This window comes from Sphaeramia orbicularis, chromosome 17 (assembly GCF_902148855.1).
Source record: "Sphaeramia orbicularis chromosome 17, fSphaOr1.1, whole genome shotgun sequence".
In the NCBI taxonomy this organism is placed as follows: domain Eukaryota; kingdom Metazoa; phylum Chordata; class Actinopteri; order Kurtiformes; family Apogonidae; genus Sphaeramia; species Sphaeramia orbicularis.
The window spans coordinates 10,129,199-10,146,226 of record NC_043973.1 but is presented as its reverse complement, the minus strand read 5'-3'; the positions used below and the strand labels follow the sequence as shown (position 1 = coordinate 10,146,226).

Genomic DNA, 17,028 nt, shown 5'->3' with positions numbered 1-17,028 from the left:
ATATAAAGCCAGGTAATAGACTTGTAACAACTCCACAGAGATTAATGAGTGGAAATGTTTCTCAGTCTAAGACAAGGCTTCATCTGTGTCATAATGTAAATCCCCTTGTCTTTTTTTCTCTGTGTGTGTCTTTCACTTTTTATCTGTCTCACTCTGTTTTGCACCACACAGCAGAACTGTTTTGTTTCTCCCCAGATGCACTTTTATGATAAATTGTTAATGCACCCCGTCTCTGTGTGTTTACGGTGTGATTTGTTTTGTTGCTCATCTGTTCCGTGTTGTTTGCAGCGATTGTGCATTTTTTTTGTTCTTGTGTGTGTTTGTGTCAAACATGGCCATCCCAGTTCCCCTCGGAGACTCAGCTGTAGACCAGCATGAAACGTAAATTCTACCCCATTCTCCATCAAAAAAAAAAAAAAAAAAAAAGAAGAAGTGTGAGGAACAGTTACTGCAGCCCTGTCCTCTCCTTTATCTGAATCAGGTCCGATTAGGCTCTGGCAATGGCAGCCCACAGCTCTCTTAAGACTGTTGTCCCACAATAGCATCTGACACCGTGCCTCTCACTGACACCAAAACAAAAGATTTTGCCCCAGAAGAGCATCAGTCTCATTTCCTCTCATTAGTGCAGGAGGCTGGCAGGGCTTGGCGGCACTCCAGCCTCCTCCCTGTCCCTGTGCACCGCACCAGCCAGCCTCATCTCAGTCTCACACCATGTTGTAACAGACTGGCTTCAAGCCATTCTTTTGAAACCCTCATTTTAAAATATTTCATCTGGATCATTTCTGTCTTTATATCTGATATCTCCCATCTTTTAGGTCATACTGATACCATTTTTCATACTTCCCTTTCTTGCTCTCTTTTTAAAAGATCACTATATAAGATTTGCACTTATTAGTGTTCAGTGGAAGTTTGTTTTGGAGTCTGTTTTATGCTGGGAGCCATTTGATGTCAGCTAACTCAACTTCTAAAATAAACTAACTGGTTCCACAAGTTACTGATGTAGTGAAGTAGAAGACAGGCATTGAAAACCTCAGAGGTAAGGTTTTTGTTTTCAGGAAAACTAACCTTCAACTTCTTACCCTTAGTAATCAACACCAAACCTATATTCATGGATGTAGATGACCAAGACAGCTGATAGCTTAGAAAGAGTTGGCTAATGTAAACAAAAACAAATATCTCCCAACAGACTCTTACAGAAAGTTCACATATAAACACAAACATGCATATCTTATATATTGAATATTTAGGGAAAAAAGAGAGGATAAGATTAAGATCTTAACATAAATGGTAGTAGGAATAGTGGTATTGCTTCTTTTCATATATAACATTCTCCTCTTATTTATAAATGATCAATATGTAACAGTTGCATGTACTTTCATGACGTTTGTGTTTGAGTCAGTTTTGTGATTGGAGCAGGTTGCTTCTTGGCATGAGCTTGCGCTATTTATAAGGTAATAACTATCTCAGTTGGCTACATTCATGATTTCTATCATTAGCTTCATAGCATAATTGCTATAAAAGTCATATTTTTGGTCAAATTATGACATCTGCATAAAATTAAGTAGCAGTGTTTGGAGAGTAAAGTAACACATATCACAACACACAAATGTGTCCACTGCATTGGAATGAGTATTTGTCAATCAATCCACCCGAGGGCGCTGCTCTTAATTAACATACTGGCTGAATACCATGAAGAAAAGTAAAGTAAAGAAGAAAGTCCATAATAACAAACATGGCGACGATAGAGGAGGTATTACTAATGTGGATACTAATGCTGATATTGAGAAGGGTAGTTTTCATAAATATGTCTGTAGTTTTTCACTAACTCGCACAGTCTCCTGAGAAATTCTGCCATTTCTGGAAATTATTCTCTTCAAATCCCAACGCTGCCTCCACGGTTCCCAGTGGTTTTGCTCCATATTATCTGTTGTGGTTCACATCCGCAAACTCCCAAAGAATGGACAGAAATACAGACACAATGAACACAGACAAGAGCTCGAACACTCCAAATGTGTCTTTAATGTAGAGCATGAATGGGCCTTTAGCCAATTATGCTATGAGGCTAACAATCTGCAGTGGACTTAAGTTGTTTTTTCTACCAAAATCCTCATGCTGTGTTATTCAGTGCCTCTCTTCTTATCGACCACAGCGGCAACAGCGTACAACACTAGCTACAATTAGCTTAGAAATAGTCTGCCAACATCAAACAACGGGCTCCTAGCACAACAGAGACTCCGACATAGACTTCATGTAATGACACAAGCATGCTTCAATTTTACATATTGAGCCTTTAAACTTGAATCCTATGTATGTTTTTCTTCATCACCCATGTAACCCTTCTTGTCTCTTATGAACTCCCCTCTCCTTCTGTAACTTACTGACATACATATATCCCCATTCACCCCTCTCCTTTCGTACTTCTATAGTGTGTGGGCCAGATTTATCAGTAATTAACTCTCCACTTCCCTCTCATGACTGCAGAATTAAATAATACAACCCCCCCATTGCTACCTGCGTCATCAGATCATTGAGGGGCTGGAGTGCTATCGGCTGCCCTCCGGGCCTAATCCATTATTGATGAAGGTGTTTTGGGTCCACATGGCCAGGAATTGCATGAATGCATAGCAGTCAATCAAAAAGGAACCATGCAGCAATGAATGATTGGCCCCCTGTCCCCTAGCCTGCTGCCTCCTAGCTGCCCACCGCCTGTCTGAATAAAAAGGCCTGAGGGATGCTTAAAGTATGTAACGGAGCTCATTCTCAGTTGGCTAGAGCGATTCATTTGTATGTTGTGTTCCGCTGCTGTCTTTTCTATATCAATCTGTCTTAAGGTTAATGCCCTTTTTAACCGTTTATTTTTTTATGATGAAATTGGAGCCTAGTGCACCTCTAAACCTGTTGACTTACATTGTACTATATCTCTCTCTGACCCATGCTTCTTGTTATTCTGTACGTTAACTTTGGATCAGATAAACGAGGTAAGCCAATACTTTTGGTTATTTGTGAGTTTTCTAGACTTGTAGATCATACAGTACAGTATATCACAAAGCTGACAGATTGATGGTGCTTGTTGGCTATTTTTCAAGGTCTCGTGGGATTGAAACATCTCACATACAGTAAATGATCCAGTCTGAAAAGGGCATTTACCAATGGGAGCTATGTAAACCTACCAAAGCACTTGAAAGATGTGTGCAGATGACAAACAAGTGACCTTTTTTGCTTTTTTCCTTTCCTGTCAAGTATTGAGCTGCGTAAATGCTCCATATATTGTTTGATTTTGCTTTATAAAGCTTTTCTAAAGCACAAGAAAAAACTTTAATATCATCAAAAATATATTTAATAATTCAAAAATTAACAATATTCCTGTTCAAGGTGAGCCACCCACTTGGTAATGTATTGTAACAGTAAATTCACATGTATACAGCCATATTGATTTGTTAAAGCTTTATAAAGTCATGTTTGAGTTGGAGTAATGTGACAGAACAGTGCATGCCCAAATCCTGCACGTTGACCCACAGTTTGAGTGAACAAACAGAAAGCAGAAAAGTTTCAGTTTGTGTACGTGTCTTTATGTTTCACTTATTTTTTGCTTGTTTCATGTGAAAGGAATGTATTGCATCTAGCCTGCTGTGAGAATCCTCAGATGACCAATTCTATAATCTCCAACCACAAATGAACACTGTAGTCAATTTGAATGAGTCTCCTTTTTCTCACAGTGAATGATATTGTAATTAATTGAGTAGCGGCTCACTTTGTGTTTCCATTCACTTTATTTATTCATTTCTTCTTTTATTTTTATTTTTTATTTTTTTATTTTTGCCATGGTTTGTATGTCAAGCGCTACTGTACATCGTTACTCTATTCAGGTTTTGTTATAGCGATTGTGCAGAGATCTGTCTATGCTTCTTCATTTATGCAGTTACACACAAAGAGAGTGTATAACAGAGAGGCTGTGCTGGGACTGATAGTACAGCAGGTAGTCTGTAATTAAAAACACACCAAGTTGGATCTGGGCCAGAGGGAATAATTTGTGGATGGTGAACAACTACCTGCACATGCACTGGAGTAAACAGATTTTTCGTACCAAACCATTTTCGCAGGTGCAGCCACCCACTTTCCCCCCCTCCCATGGCGGTTGCAGGTAGCCAGTTACCCCCTTTATGGGTGCACAGGAGTGAAATGAAAGCATGTATATAATCTCTACCTCTAGGGACAACAACTACTTTATCTCTTGGTATTCTGCATTTGTGAGCTAAACAATTTGACGAAGGTGACTATAGCATCTGAGACAACCAGGGTCACAGTGTTTAAAAGAGAAAACTATTTAGCCGCCAGGTGAAGCCTTTCTGTTTGAAGATGATTTGTCTTGAGATGCTTGATATTAGGACCGTATCCTTCAGAGTGACAGAGAGAGTGACATTGGGCTCGTGCATTTACTCAAGACATACTGCCTGTTGGAGGAGAGGCCTATATAATCCATCTCCGAGACACACTTCCATCTTCACCCAACGGATGGGACATATTTTTAGCATATTAAAGCCGTTTCTCAGTGAAATCACTAATCCTAAGGACTTAATACAGGAATATGTCCTTGTGGTGGTGTCTGAAAGGCCTTTATTTACCAGACAAATGCCCTGCTGCCTGCCATAGTGCTGAGATGAATGAAACCATCAAGTCTTAGAGCACTGATGATTAAAGACAATACATTCTCCACTCTCACCGCTCAGGAAGAGAGCACTCCAAACAATCTGTTTAACTTCCAATAAGTGCTTTTGAATCTTTTTGCAGCTGGTCTGAATTCTAATGTCTTAGTTGACTTTTCAAATGTACATTAGCTGACAATAAAAAAAAAAAAAAAAAAAAAAAAACAGGACAACAACATGTTTTCGTCCAGCCTCGTCTGCTTGGAGCCAGCCCCGCCCACCCTCACCGAACAGCGGTGGACTGGCAGTGGAGATGTATTTTCATAATTTGGCTTAATTGTGCCTGGTGTGCCATCAGAATGGAAATCTCCCCAGTGAGACATGATAAATATTTCATGAGGGTAATCTGAGCGGGAGCAGTTTTGATGTGTAGAAGATGAGCTGGCTTTATTTTTCCCCGCCACGAGCTGATTGAGTCCTTCTGATGAGACAGACAGACAGACGGGGAGGCAGCGTCTGCGGTGGCTCCACCCGGCTGAGCGACGCAGGGGGAGAGGTTTGAGCATGACACCCGCCGCCTCTGTCCTAATGGTGCTCGCTGTTTGACACAGCTCGCCGGGAATCTTCATCCTCCCCCTGTTTCATGTCTAATAATGATGTGAATATATCTCTCTCTGTGTGTCGTACTTTTTATATTGCCAATGTTCCTTTTCCATTTTTTTTTTTTTTTTTTTTTTTTTTTTGGGTTGTAGAGCTGAAAGAGGAAGACTGTGTTCTTTAGCCTGGTTATCATTTAGAGTGCTCACACATGACACCATATTTCATCTCCCCCCTCTCTCTTCTCTGTTTTCTCTCTTTACAGAGCTTTTTTGAAGGACAGTCTGCGCCATGGGACTCTGCCAAGAAGGATGAGAACCGCATGAAGAACCGATATGGGAATATTATTGCATGTGTGTACAAAGCACCTCCTCAGTGCTCATGAATTTTTCTGTGCTGTTCCCATTCTTCTGGCTGATTTATTGGCCAGGCTTGTGACTCTGGATAACTATAAGCTGCTCAAACAGAGTTTTATTATCAGCCAATGAGAGCAGCTTTGACCTTTCCAATCTACTTTTATATTCATCTCCCTGCAGTGTCTTTGCAGTTATGAAGAGTAAGCTGTGCAGCATATGGCACATAACATTGGAAATGTTTATAAAAATGTTTGATTCACAATTAATTCATATTACCTGTCCAAACACAAGTTGTGCCAGAATGAAGAATACATATACATACTGTGTACGCCAGTATATTCATTCCAGCTGATGTAGATTGGATACTATACTTTATAACCCTTTTCTAAAAACTTTGTCACAGCAAATCTTTGTAATCCCCTTTTAGAGATAGCCTTTTGTATAAATCCATTGCATAACTGTAAAATGTACATGATATGAAATTAACACAGTTTCTTAAATCTGCGTGGTTTTCATGATTTCCTTATTCAGCTTTCTTGTTATAGTGTCCAAACTATACATTTCAGGCTTAGTAACTATTAACTTAGCAATATAGTCTTCTGTTACATATTGAAGGTCAATTAATTCCAAAAAGTTGACGTTAAAAATAACATTTTAATATGATTTTATATAATCTAGATTGTAAACTGGCAGTGAGTCATTCACTACATCACCATGCCTATGCATCAGTGCACCACAGGCCTACTAGGCACGGATCATCAATATGAATATTCCACTTTTTTTCAGTTCTGTGCATCTGACATTAACTTGTCATTGTCAAAATATGAGGTGGTGGAATCGTGAATGCTCTTTACCTTGTTTGCGTCACAGTGTGAACACAGCCACTTTCTTTTGCTCCCCAACCACCTTCATGAAAGGGTTGTAGTTTGGTCACATTCTGTTGGTTAGTTGTGTACAACATTCAGAGGTGACCGTAAGGAGGCTCTGTGCTGAAAACTGCAATGAAAAATGAAGGAGGCTCTGTGCTGAAAACTGCAATGAAAAATGAATGCACTATTTACATGTTCAAAGAATGTTTCTAAAGCCTGAATAAGAAAAGCATATCCTGTGTGTCCTAATCAGAATCACTGTTCCATTTGTAAAGAAACCTAAGTTCCAAACATGACCTGTAAATTCATAATATTGTCAAATACTCAATTTAATAGTGGAATATTAATGTGCATGTCAACATAGTGACTGTGTTTGTCATATGGATTGAGTTGTATGATCTGAAAAACTTTGTGCTCCACAATAATGCCTCCCTCTTCCATTCTCTATCTCTTATCATTTATTTCTCCGTTCATCTGTTTTACTGTCTGTCTCTGTCCCTGTCCCCTTTTCTTCTCTTGATGCCCTCGTTAATATGATTAATTCAATGCTGGTTTCTTCCTTTCTGCCTCTATTCCAGATGATCACTCCCGTGTCAGGCTGCAGGCCCTGGAGGGGGAACAGAGCTCCGATTACATTAATGCAAATTACGTTGATGTAAGTACACACACCAGCCAGCGCCACCAACGCAAAGGTCACTGCGCTTCCTCTCGGGGAGAGAGAGGGCGCTGGTGCCGCCGTCACAGGGGGCCTGAGGGACAAAACAGCTCCTACTGCCTGCCCATCATATGCACACATAGTCAAAAACACTCACACATACATACACAGGGCCTTTATATTCAACTTTAGAGGGCTGCTGTATCACTCTATTCATTGGGTATATTAAGAGGAATAAAGATCAGAGGCTGACAGCAGTGGGAGAGAGGAAAGGCGAACCAGCTCACAGGGGAAGGTTATGGTTTTGGACTTTTCTTTGAACAACAGCATGGTAACATTTGAAAGCCTGAAACGAGAAGAGAAAGCAGAAAACTTGCATGGATTATTAATTAACAGAGATAAAACCAAAAGAAAACTACAAGTAAAATAGACAATGTACAATGCATCCATTTTAACATTACAAGCAGAGCAAATACAAGGGCTTGGAAAGGTCAAAACTGTTGGTGCAAATCATAGACATGGACATAAACCATTGCTTTGTTCCTTTCTGAAATCTTGATTTGCCACCTTGACTTTTAGGAGCCAATGTTAACTGAATTTGGAGGGTGGAACTGGGATGATAGCAGAAATGTGTACATTACAAAAGAGAGAGAGTCAAGCAAATGCTAATGCTACAATTTTAGTAAATGCCACCAATCTAAATGACTAATGTTAGCACATACAGTCATGATTGATAAAAGTAATGTCAAATTTGCATAACGTATTAACACATCAGTCAATGTTTGCATCTGTATATGCCCCCCCCCATCAGCTTAGTAGATAATGCAGCTATGTTATGCTATGTTATGTTATTCTAATTAAGTACAGGTAAACTTGTGCAATACATGGCCACTCTAATAATCTTGTTAGTATAATTTTTTTGTGTAAATATAAGCCTTAATATAGTCATACCAGCTGAGTTACATAAAAAAATGTACCCATTGTCATGAACCAGGTAATTAACTAAAAGTAGATTTCTGGAGCTTCATGTGGACATTCAGCTTTTGGCACTTAGCATTAGCTTCATTTTTTGGTTCTGGAGAATGTCACTGTATAAACCTTGTGCTGCTTCATTTACTCTCGCAAATGTTATCTATCAAGGGTAAAACTTAACAATCATTAATATTCACAGTAAAATGACAAGAGTAAGTCGTCTGTAGTAGTGTTGCAATGAAATTAGCAGGAAGAGGTTATAGACAGTCATCTTAAAGTCTCCATTATTATATAAAGTCACTGCCCCACCTTTTTTTCCCAGTAGAGGTCATCAATCATGCATTCTTAAAGATTATGGGTCAGATAAATCTAAACTTTGTCATGTTGAATAAGCGACTGACATAGCGGGTGCTTCTCATCCAGGCCTTGGAGCTGCCCACTCTTGTACAGTCAGACGGTGACAAACCTCATAGGGAGACTTCCTGACTCAAACTGGACCCAGCAGCCATCTACAGAGCTTTAGTTGTACTTGGTACCACAGGAGAGCGCTTGCAGCGCAGCACTTACATGCACTTAAGTGACTTCACATACATTTACAGTAAGTAATAGTTATTAAAAAGTGGCGTTAGGTATGCCTGTGGTTGAAAACAGATCCAACTCAGATCAACACATTATGGAACCTCCTAATCTGACCTGATTTGCTGTTAATAGCAGTGTTAGTAACAGGATGTGACCAATCACAGCACCTACTTGGCTTCTCTGAGCAGATGCTTCCGCTCCATGTGTAATGGTCTGGTGATGTACCTGACTCCCTAAGTGGTTTTCTGCTCAGGAGAGAACTCTCCCTGTCTCCTGTCTCCCCCCACCCACCCACCCCTCTAATGTGGTAATTTGTAATCTCTTGTTACGCCTTCAAACATAAATTCATAATGCAAGGTGTGCCAAGGCAAATGCGGGGGGCTTAAATTATTTACCTTTCTCACTATTCAGTTTATGGTCCATTATGCTGCAAAGAGGGGCACTGCGGAAAAGACTATCACAATAGAGAAGGCCCCATTATAAGATAAGAATATACGCATATTAAAGAGGGTCCTGATTGAAAAGGATTTCCACTGCTCCGCCAGCTTCATTGGAAAAGTACTTAGTTGAAATGCAGGCAGATGGGTAATGATGTTTTTGCTGCTCAGAAAGCTTTTTAACCCATCTAAAAGCTTGTCCTAACCAATAAACTCTTACGTGTAGAACATTTCCCACAGAGTTTGTTATTGTACTCTATTATAGTGCCGATTATTTCGAGTCATGTACGAGCAAGCCGAGCCATTCGGGTATGTTTCTTTTCTTCGCAGCTGATTGAGTATTTTCATAAACATTTAGGAGGCAAGCAAATGCCGTGTAATGGCCTGTTGTCTACGGAGTTGTGTTTGTGATCGCATGGGTCGCAAAGAGGTTTTCTGCTGAACTGATGCAGTGCAGAGGTGCAGGCAGGCACGGAACAGTGAACACAAAAGTATTAGAATTATACCTGTTTTTTACTGATTGGTATCAGCAGATACACTATGTTTCTTAAATTACACAATACATTTATATTCAGTATATTTGCTAAAAATGTTCATGTTCTATTTGTTTTCCTCAAAGTCTCCAGACTCAAGTCCAGGTCCAGGGTGTTAGATTTAGGAGGATCTAATTGCAGGAATGGAATGTGATATTTATAATTGTGTTCTCATTTGCGTGTAATCACCTCAAAATGGGCATTGCTGTGTTTTCTTTACCTTAGAATGAGCCTTTATATCTGCAGAGGGAGCAGGTCACCTCCAGGAACTGTTCATGTTCCTTCAGTGGCTCATAACAGACTTTTTCTTCTTCTCTTTTTTTGTGTTTTCTGTGGCATCCGGCACTACGGTGCATTACTGTCACCTACTGTATTTGGGGTTATTATCCCCTCAACTGAACAGACCAAAATGTTCAAAGCGAATACTGGCTGTAATAAGGGCCTTTTGTGTTTTGGGGTATTCAGCTAGTCCCAGGCTGCTACAATATCACTAAATATTACACACTGAACCTTACAAGTATGCTAATTTTTTTTTCAGTTTTTCCTCTATCCTGTGGATGCAGTGCAAGAAAGTCCACACAGAAGTTTTAATCTTAGCAGGGGATTTGAAGGGCAATATGAGTTTGGGGGTCCGGCTTAATCCTATGTTTTTGATAACGTAGTTTTATTGAGAATTGTGCTCTGAGTGAGACAGGTGAGGACTCCACTTTATGAGCTCAAATTTTCAGGGATATTCACAACCAAATGACCAAAAAAAAAACAACTGACATCCTAAATCTGAAATTCAGGAGCCTCTGAATGGCTATTTACAATGTGATAATAGAAACTGCCCTTGTCTTTCCTATGGCTTTACAGCAGCTGAATAATGTCAGATTTAAAATTACAATAGTATAAGAAGTAATCAGAAACTTTACTTAAGTAAAAGTACCAGTACAGCCATATTTCTGCATCAAAAGAATGTACATAAGTACAAATATAGATGTTGAAGTAAAGATACATGCTTGTTCTGACATATATATTCTCATATATCATATTATTAATAGTGAGGCATCAGTGTTGTGGCCGCGTATTACTGTTGTTTCTGCTGGAGGTGAAGGTGGTTGAAATTACTTCATTGTAAACAGTAATGCAGAACAATGGAAGAGAAAAAAATTTTTTTTGAACATTTTCTCTATAATTGTCTCTGTTTTGCTGAGATATTGGATGCAAAACTCACTGTGTGACAGAGGTTTTTGCAACCTAAAGCTGTCTAAAATGAGTCCGAATACACATTGCTTTGTGACAGAAGCCAAAAAGGTTGAAAAACACTGGTTGAATCTTAATGATGTGTTGTATTTTAAAAGCTTGTTCTGTTACCATTTGTGTCAAAACTCACAACAAGAAACTCAGTAAAGTTGTCAGACAGATGTAGTGGAGTACAGCTCTGAGGTACCATAGTAGAGATAGAAAGTATCATATGTAAGTATTCAAGGTACAATAATTAGTTCTTGATTACTTAGTTATTCTGCTCTGGAAAAATAAGCAATGCTGCACAAATGAAAGCTTCAAATACTTCCTTTTTTTCTGAGAAATGCATGTGGAAAAGCAGTAGTAAATTTTTGTAAGTAATTGGGTGGGTTTTATACCTAAGATTAGCAAAAAGTGGGCTCACTAATGACATTCAGGCTGAAAATACAAATTCATGCCCCTGGGCAAAACACTTCATGCTGCATATTTTAGGCATTATAGGCTACACACACCAGTTACTGAAAAGCCTCAATGGAAATTATCACTGTAATGAGCAATGCAGCACAATACAAAAAGCATAATATATATTTAATTCTGTTTTAGTAATTTACACATCTGTGGTAACAATGGCTGTTCATTTAATAATTCCAACATAGACTTTTCTGCATTAATGTCTTTGTGTTCCTCATTAAGACACACTCACATGTACCTAATGTAACGGATATAAAAAGCCTCGGGTCCATTTATAGTAAGCGCTATACTCACCTGACAGTCATTGTCAGGGCCCGCTTTTCTTCCCTGCCTGTGCCTCTCTAATCCGGCAGCATACTGGGCCTCCACTTTACTTGACAGAACATACATGAAAGCACAAACAAATCTCCTCCTCAGTCCTGAGATAAAGAAGTCATTAAAAATGGAGGACAGTTGAATAGCTGAAGGAGCCCCATGGATGAGAGAGAGTGAGGAAAATATCCTTTGTGTCTTTCTCCCTTCATTGGAGGGAACGTTAATCACAGTCCAAGTTAAATTGAATATGAGTGAGATAAGCAAAGCAGCAGGGAAGAGTGGGGTGGGGTGGGGTGGGGGGGCAATCAAAAGGAGGCAGGGCCAGGAAAGAGCCTTTAAGTCCTAATGTTTTGTTTCCTCTCTCATATCTCTGGAGAGAAGACAAGGAATTGGACAAATAAAACTTGAAGGGATTAGAGTAATCCGTGAGACTAGGGGGGCTATTGTGAAGATCAGTGCTGTTAGTTGTATCTTGGGGATTATCAGCACTTTGGCTGCTTACTCCAGAGGTGCACTGCATAATACAGAGTGTGCATGATGGTGTGTTTATGCATCTGGTTCCAGCAGCCCTCATTGCAAAGCTGCGTCTCTCCCTCAGTCAAACGCCGAAAAGAAGTGAATGGGCGTACAGCCGCAAACAGCTGGCAGGCTAACACCGCACATGTTCAGAAGCACAAATCTCTAAAACAACGTCCCACAGAATTGGAGCAAGAGTTCGTTTTGCTCCAAGAAAGCGGGGTTGGACTTCATAAACGACAACAGCTGTTTGCTAGCCTGCAATACAGTGATATATGTAGTATATTTTTATAAATGTGTGATGTATAAATAAGATAAATTTGCATATGAAGGTCAGCCACTAAATATCAATGATGCTTTTTTTCCTGGCATTACAACAGCTGGTTTTTTTTTTCACTAGTAGTAGAGAAGTGGCACTCATTTCCCTTCTAAGACTTTTTCTTTTTTTTCAGGGCTACCACAGGCCGAATCATTACATCGCCACTCAAGGTAAGAAAAGAAACTTTCTAAAAATTGCCAGTCACTCTGGGTTTGAATGTGTGGGTGGAGAAGAATTTAAGGCTGTCTGTTTGTTCGGAGGAGGATGTGTGCAGGTGTCTGTGAATATCTCTGTGAACATCCCCATCGTTGTTTACATACGCTCTTGCAAACTACTCTTTGATGCTCAGTCAAGTGTGCGTTTGGGGATCGTGGTACAGCGCGCACATACACACACACACACACACACACACACAAACACACCCCTTGCATGCACAGGTGCGCACTTCGCACTCCTCTGAGCAAGCAGAGCAGCAAGCCTCCTCTCCCACTCTCTCTCCTCTGTACTTCCATTGGTGGTGTGGGAGCGATTAATCAGTCAGTCTGGGAGAAAGCTGAATAAATAAATGGATTAGCTGACATGTACAGACACATTTTGTCACTGTGTTAATCTGGACAGCAGTTTCACAGGGCGCGGAGCACTTACCCTGACCCCAGAGGTTAAGTCTGATTGATAGTTAATTGTTATGAATTTTGCATCGAGAGCCTCTCTTCCAGCAACAACAGGGCTGCATGCATGGGGACTACACATACCACTTTAGAAAAGAAAAAAAATCAAGGGAGGAAAAAAAAAAAGGGAAGAGGCGTTTTTTCGAAGAGGTCTTAATGGATTCACAATCTGCTTTGGCGGTGCTGGGAGTTGCATAATTACCTGTTTATTAGTGCATTGCCTCTCTTCCTCAGTGTCTCAATTAAAACAACCCTCTGTTTGCTCTTACTTCAGAAAGAGATGGCATACCAATCAGGCAGCCGGCCGCTCATTTTATCCGTCTTGCCTCTATGCACAGCACCTGGTATATATACAGTATCTATATGTACGTGCTGCGTCACCATGTTGACCAGCGAGTCAACATTCAAAACTTAACCATCTGCCAAGAAGTAGATTCCTCCTACGGAGCTCCAGTCCATGAAAATAAGTTGCTTTAACAGGTGCGTTCAGCTCAGAAAGGACTTTTTTTTTTTTTTTTTTTTTTTTACATTGTTGTGACTTCTCTAATTGTCCTATAGTCATTAAGAGCATTCCATATTTCATTTAAAATATGCCTATGGAGATCAGCAGTCAAAGAAATATTGCAAACACAAGCCCTTGCTGAGATGAAAAGCTTGAGAAGCCAAACGTGTTTCCATTCAACTTAATTAGCCCCTGTTTTCTCATTGAGCTCGCATAATAAGTGCTCATTTTCCTTCGACTGTATCGCAAGCACGATAAGGCTTTTCATTGCGTACAGCCATCCAGCGCCAAAGACTGGAGGTGTGTATGCGTTCGTGTCTGTATGTGTGTGTGGAAACATCTGTATTCTCTGGGAGAGCAGGCCCTTTTATAATTCATCATCAGCTCCGGCAGACTGACAGGAAGGAAGGCTCACTCTGCTGACACTGAGGCAAAGAGCAGCTAAAGATGATAGGAACGCCAGACACAGACCTGTCTCTCTGAGTCAGACAAACTGCATAGCGGAGCACCTGAAAAGAGCACCTGGGCATTGGCACAGTTGCTGAAAATGAGGAAGTAGTCTCTTCTCTCTCCCCGAGTAAAGTTTTTCAGTGAGTGACACTTCCACTAAAGCCCACTGGGACCAGCGGTGGCTCGGAAAAGTGATGAGACCCGCAATAGTGCTGGATAAGCTAAAAAAATCTTTGTCATAAATTGGTTGAGGGGTGTGCTTAATATGGCAGACGTGTGGGGTAACATTGTCCCCGTTCTCTTACGCTATAAACTACAACGACGCTCATTAGGTCGGGGTTTATTGACGAGTCCCTTTGCTCTGTCAAGGTGACGACAGGTAGAACAGCTGTCACTCCATAAAAGCCTCATCACCTGAGCTCAGCTCATTATGTAGGTCATTCTCTCAGCCAATGCTGCTGCAATACAACTACTGAATCTCAGTAATTCACAAATGCCAACTGCAGCTCACCTACTTAGCAGATGGAGAGGTGCACACATGCGAGGGAGCTCTCACAGTTTACCTCGCCTCAGTCCATTTTTATGTCCCGCAGACCATTTAAATACCGATCAGACATGAGCTTCTTCCTGGTACGGACTGTGAATCACATTAAAATGGGCACTACAAATAGCTGCGATAACTCCCTGCATCCTCCTGGTGATGTGGAAAATATTCATGACGCAGGAAAGGGTTCAATTTCATCAAGTTTTCCCCTCCAGTCTTCTCTGCTCTTCCCTTCTCCTCCTTCACAAGCGCCAAATGTCACCAGCAGCGCAAAAGTTTTATTATTTACAGGTTAACATCTCAACACCCAACGGGGGCTGAGAGGGTGGGAGATAGAAAGAGGGAGAGAGCAAATCAATGATAAGTGAGTGTACATTATGCCAAAGTCTGCTGCATGTAATATTAATGGGCAAGAGGGGAACGCTGCTTGCATGTTTGTCTATGTTTGTCTGTGAGTGTGTGAGCGCACACGTTGATCAGGAGTTTCGTGGCGTACCTGGCTGGGGGATTTCTACAGCTGTCACACTTCTTCCTTCTTAGGAGGAACAGGCCCGGTCCCAAAACACAGCGTCGGCTGCAGCAGCATTAGCTCTGTGACAGCTGGAAGTGAAGCTCCCCTACTGGCGTTCTTGTATGAAGTGCCTCCTTAAAACTTCTCCAACTAGGCTGCACACATGCCGCATTAGAAACACTGCTCTCACCTTGTAGTTCCTCAAGTGAGCTCTCAAAACACTCTTTACAAAACTGTGGCTAAAGCTTTAAGGGACTGTAAGAAGCCCCACAGCAGGTGCTTTATCAGAATAGCTAGTGCGTTTAAAAGAATATTTAACTCTGTAAAGCCTCAGCCATTAAGTCATTGACAAAAAAATCCCAGTTCTTTGAAACTGGAGCCTTTATTGGTCCTTCTAAACAACCCCTAATTTTTTTTTCAAATATCAATTCCATATCAATATCCATGTATGAGTTTCAATTTTGTATCATATTTGATACATTGGGTCTCAATGCTCAAATTTTATCATTTTTGAACCAGCAAAAACATAATATAACACAAACATGTCTAACAAATTGGTAATTCCTTTTCAAATTGGTAAAGTTCTGCTTCCTTCCTCATTAATGACAATCTTGTAGTGTCACTGGAAAGGCCTCTGGTGAATGAATTCCTCCCCCCGGTTGATTATCCGTGTATTGCATGTATCTAATTGTACACATCAGGTTTTTCAAGAAAAAAAATATCACACTGACCATGTAGAGGGCTTCAAAACTCATGTATCAAATATGATACGTTTGGCGTTATAGGGTTAAAATAGTCTTTTACAACCTCCATCAAGAACTTCTGCTTTCCTTTTTAAATTTTATAGCGTGAATTAGTGTATATTAGTGATTTTTTTTTTTTTTTTTTTTTTTTTACCACTTTCTGACCTACCATTCTGGGCCATTCATCCAAATTCAAAGGTGTCCCACAACCAAAGAACAAATCTAACCTTTTAACATCCACCAGATTATGAAAGTTTATGGGTAGTTACATTTTAGCTATGTTTATTCTAATGTGGTTTAGGATGTGAAATATATGCATTTTGCCTTTCAGTTTGCTTTGCATAGCTCTTACCTCAAGTTCCATGAAAAGGGTAGATTTTAAAGTGTAAAAAAAAAAAACCATTTAAATGTTTAATATGTGAAATTTAAATGTAAAGCTAACTAGGTCTATGTTATATCAAACATTTTTAACAAATCAAAAATTCATTGTTCAAATTCAGAGAACTCCATAATTTCATTCAACCCATTGAATGAAACAATCCATGTAATTTGGTTACCTGTCAATAGTGTCATATCCCCTTAACTAACAAAAAGGAGCTGAAACTGATTCTTGTCATAGCCCTACATTTTCGGTCAGGTCTAAAAATATGTAACTGAAAAGGTTGAATATGTAAGATTTGCACATGCTCATGGTTGTGTTGGAGTCTGTTTTATTCCTTTTTGCAGTCATATGATAATGTCTGCTAACTAGGCTGATGACCGTCATGAGTGCCTACAACCAAGATAGCAGCCTGTTCACTGATATTTATGTAGCAGAGCCAGATTGTTTGTTTTTTTTTTTTTCTGTGAAAATCCTTACACTTGTTTCTGAGTTCTTATCTGCTCCTCTACAGCTATTTACATTTACAGCTATGTACATTTATTTTAATGTACTCAAATGTTTAGAATTTTCCTAACCAGCATCTTTAAATGAGTGGTTTTACATGACAAGGTAAAATTATCATTATACATGAATATTACAGATTTGTGCATGCTTGTGTTCTTACAGAAAGTTTGTGTTGGAGTCTCCTGCTGGGAGGTTGGCATCAAATCACATCAAATCTGTTTTGTCCCAGAAGGGA

General features: G+C 39.9%; 1 protein-coding gene across 11 annotated transcripts in view; it reads left to right on the top strand.

Annotated features, from left to right (window-relative positions):
- Positions 1-17,028, top strand: part of LOC115437576 (receptor-type tyrosine-protein phosphatase mu) — a 223,682-nt gene that overhangs the window by 175,387 nt on the left and 31,267 nt on the right. For 6 of the 11 annotated variants that reach the window (XM_030160827.1, XM_030160832.1, XM_030160830.1 and 3 more), the window contains 4 exons: positions 2,970-2,978; positions 5,506-5,593; positions 7,044-7,120; positions 12,623-12,659. In XM_030160827.1, the coding sequence (XP_030016687.1) occupies positions 2,970-2,978; positions 5,506-5,593; positions 7,044-7,120; positions 12,623-12,659 (211 nt within the window). The remainder of the gene's footprint in view (positions 1-2,969; positions 2,979-5,505; positions 5,594-7,043; positions 7,121-12,622; positions 12,660-17,028) is intronic. The other 5 variants (XM_030160833.1, XM_030160829.1, XM_030160835.1 and 2 more) reach the window with 1 other exon arrangement.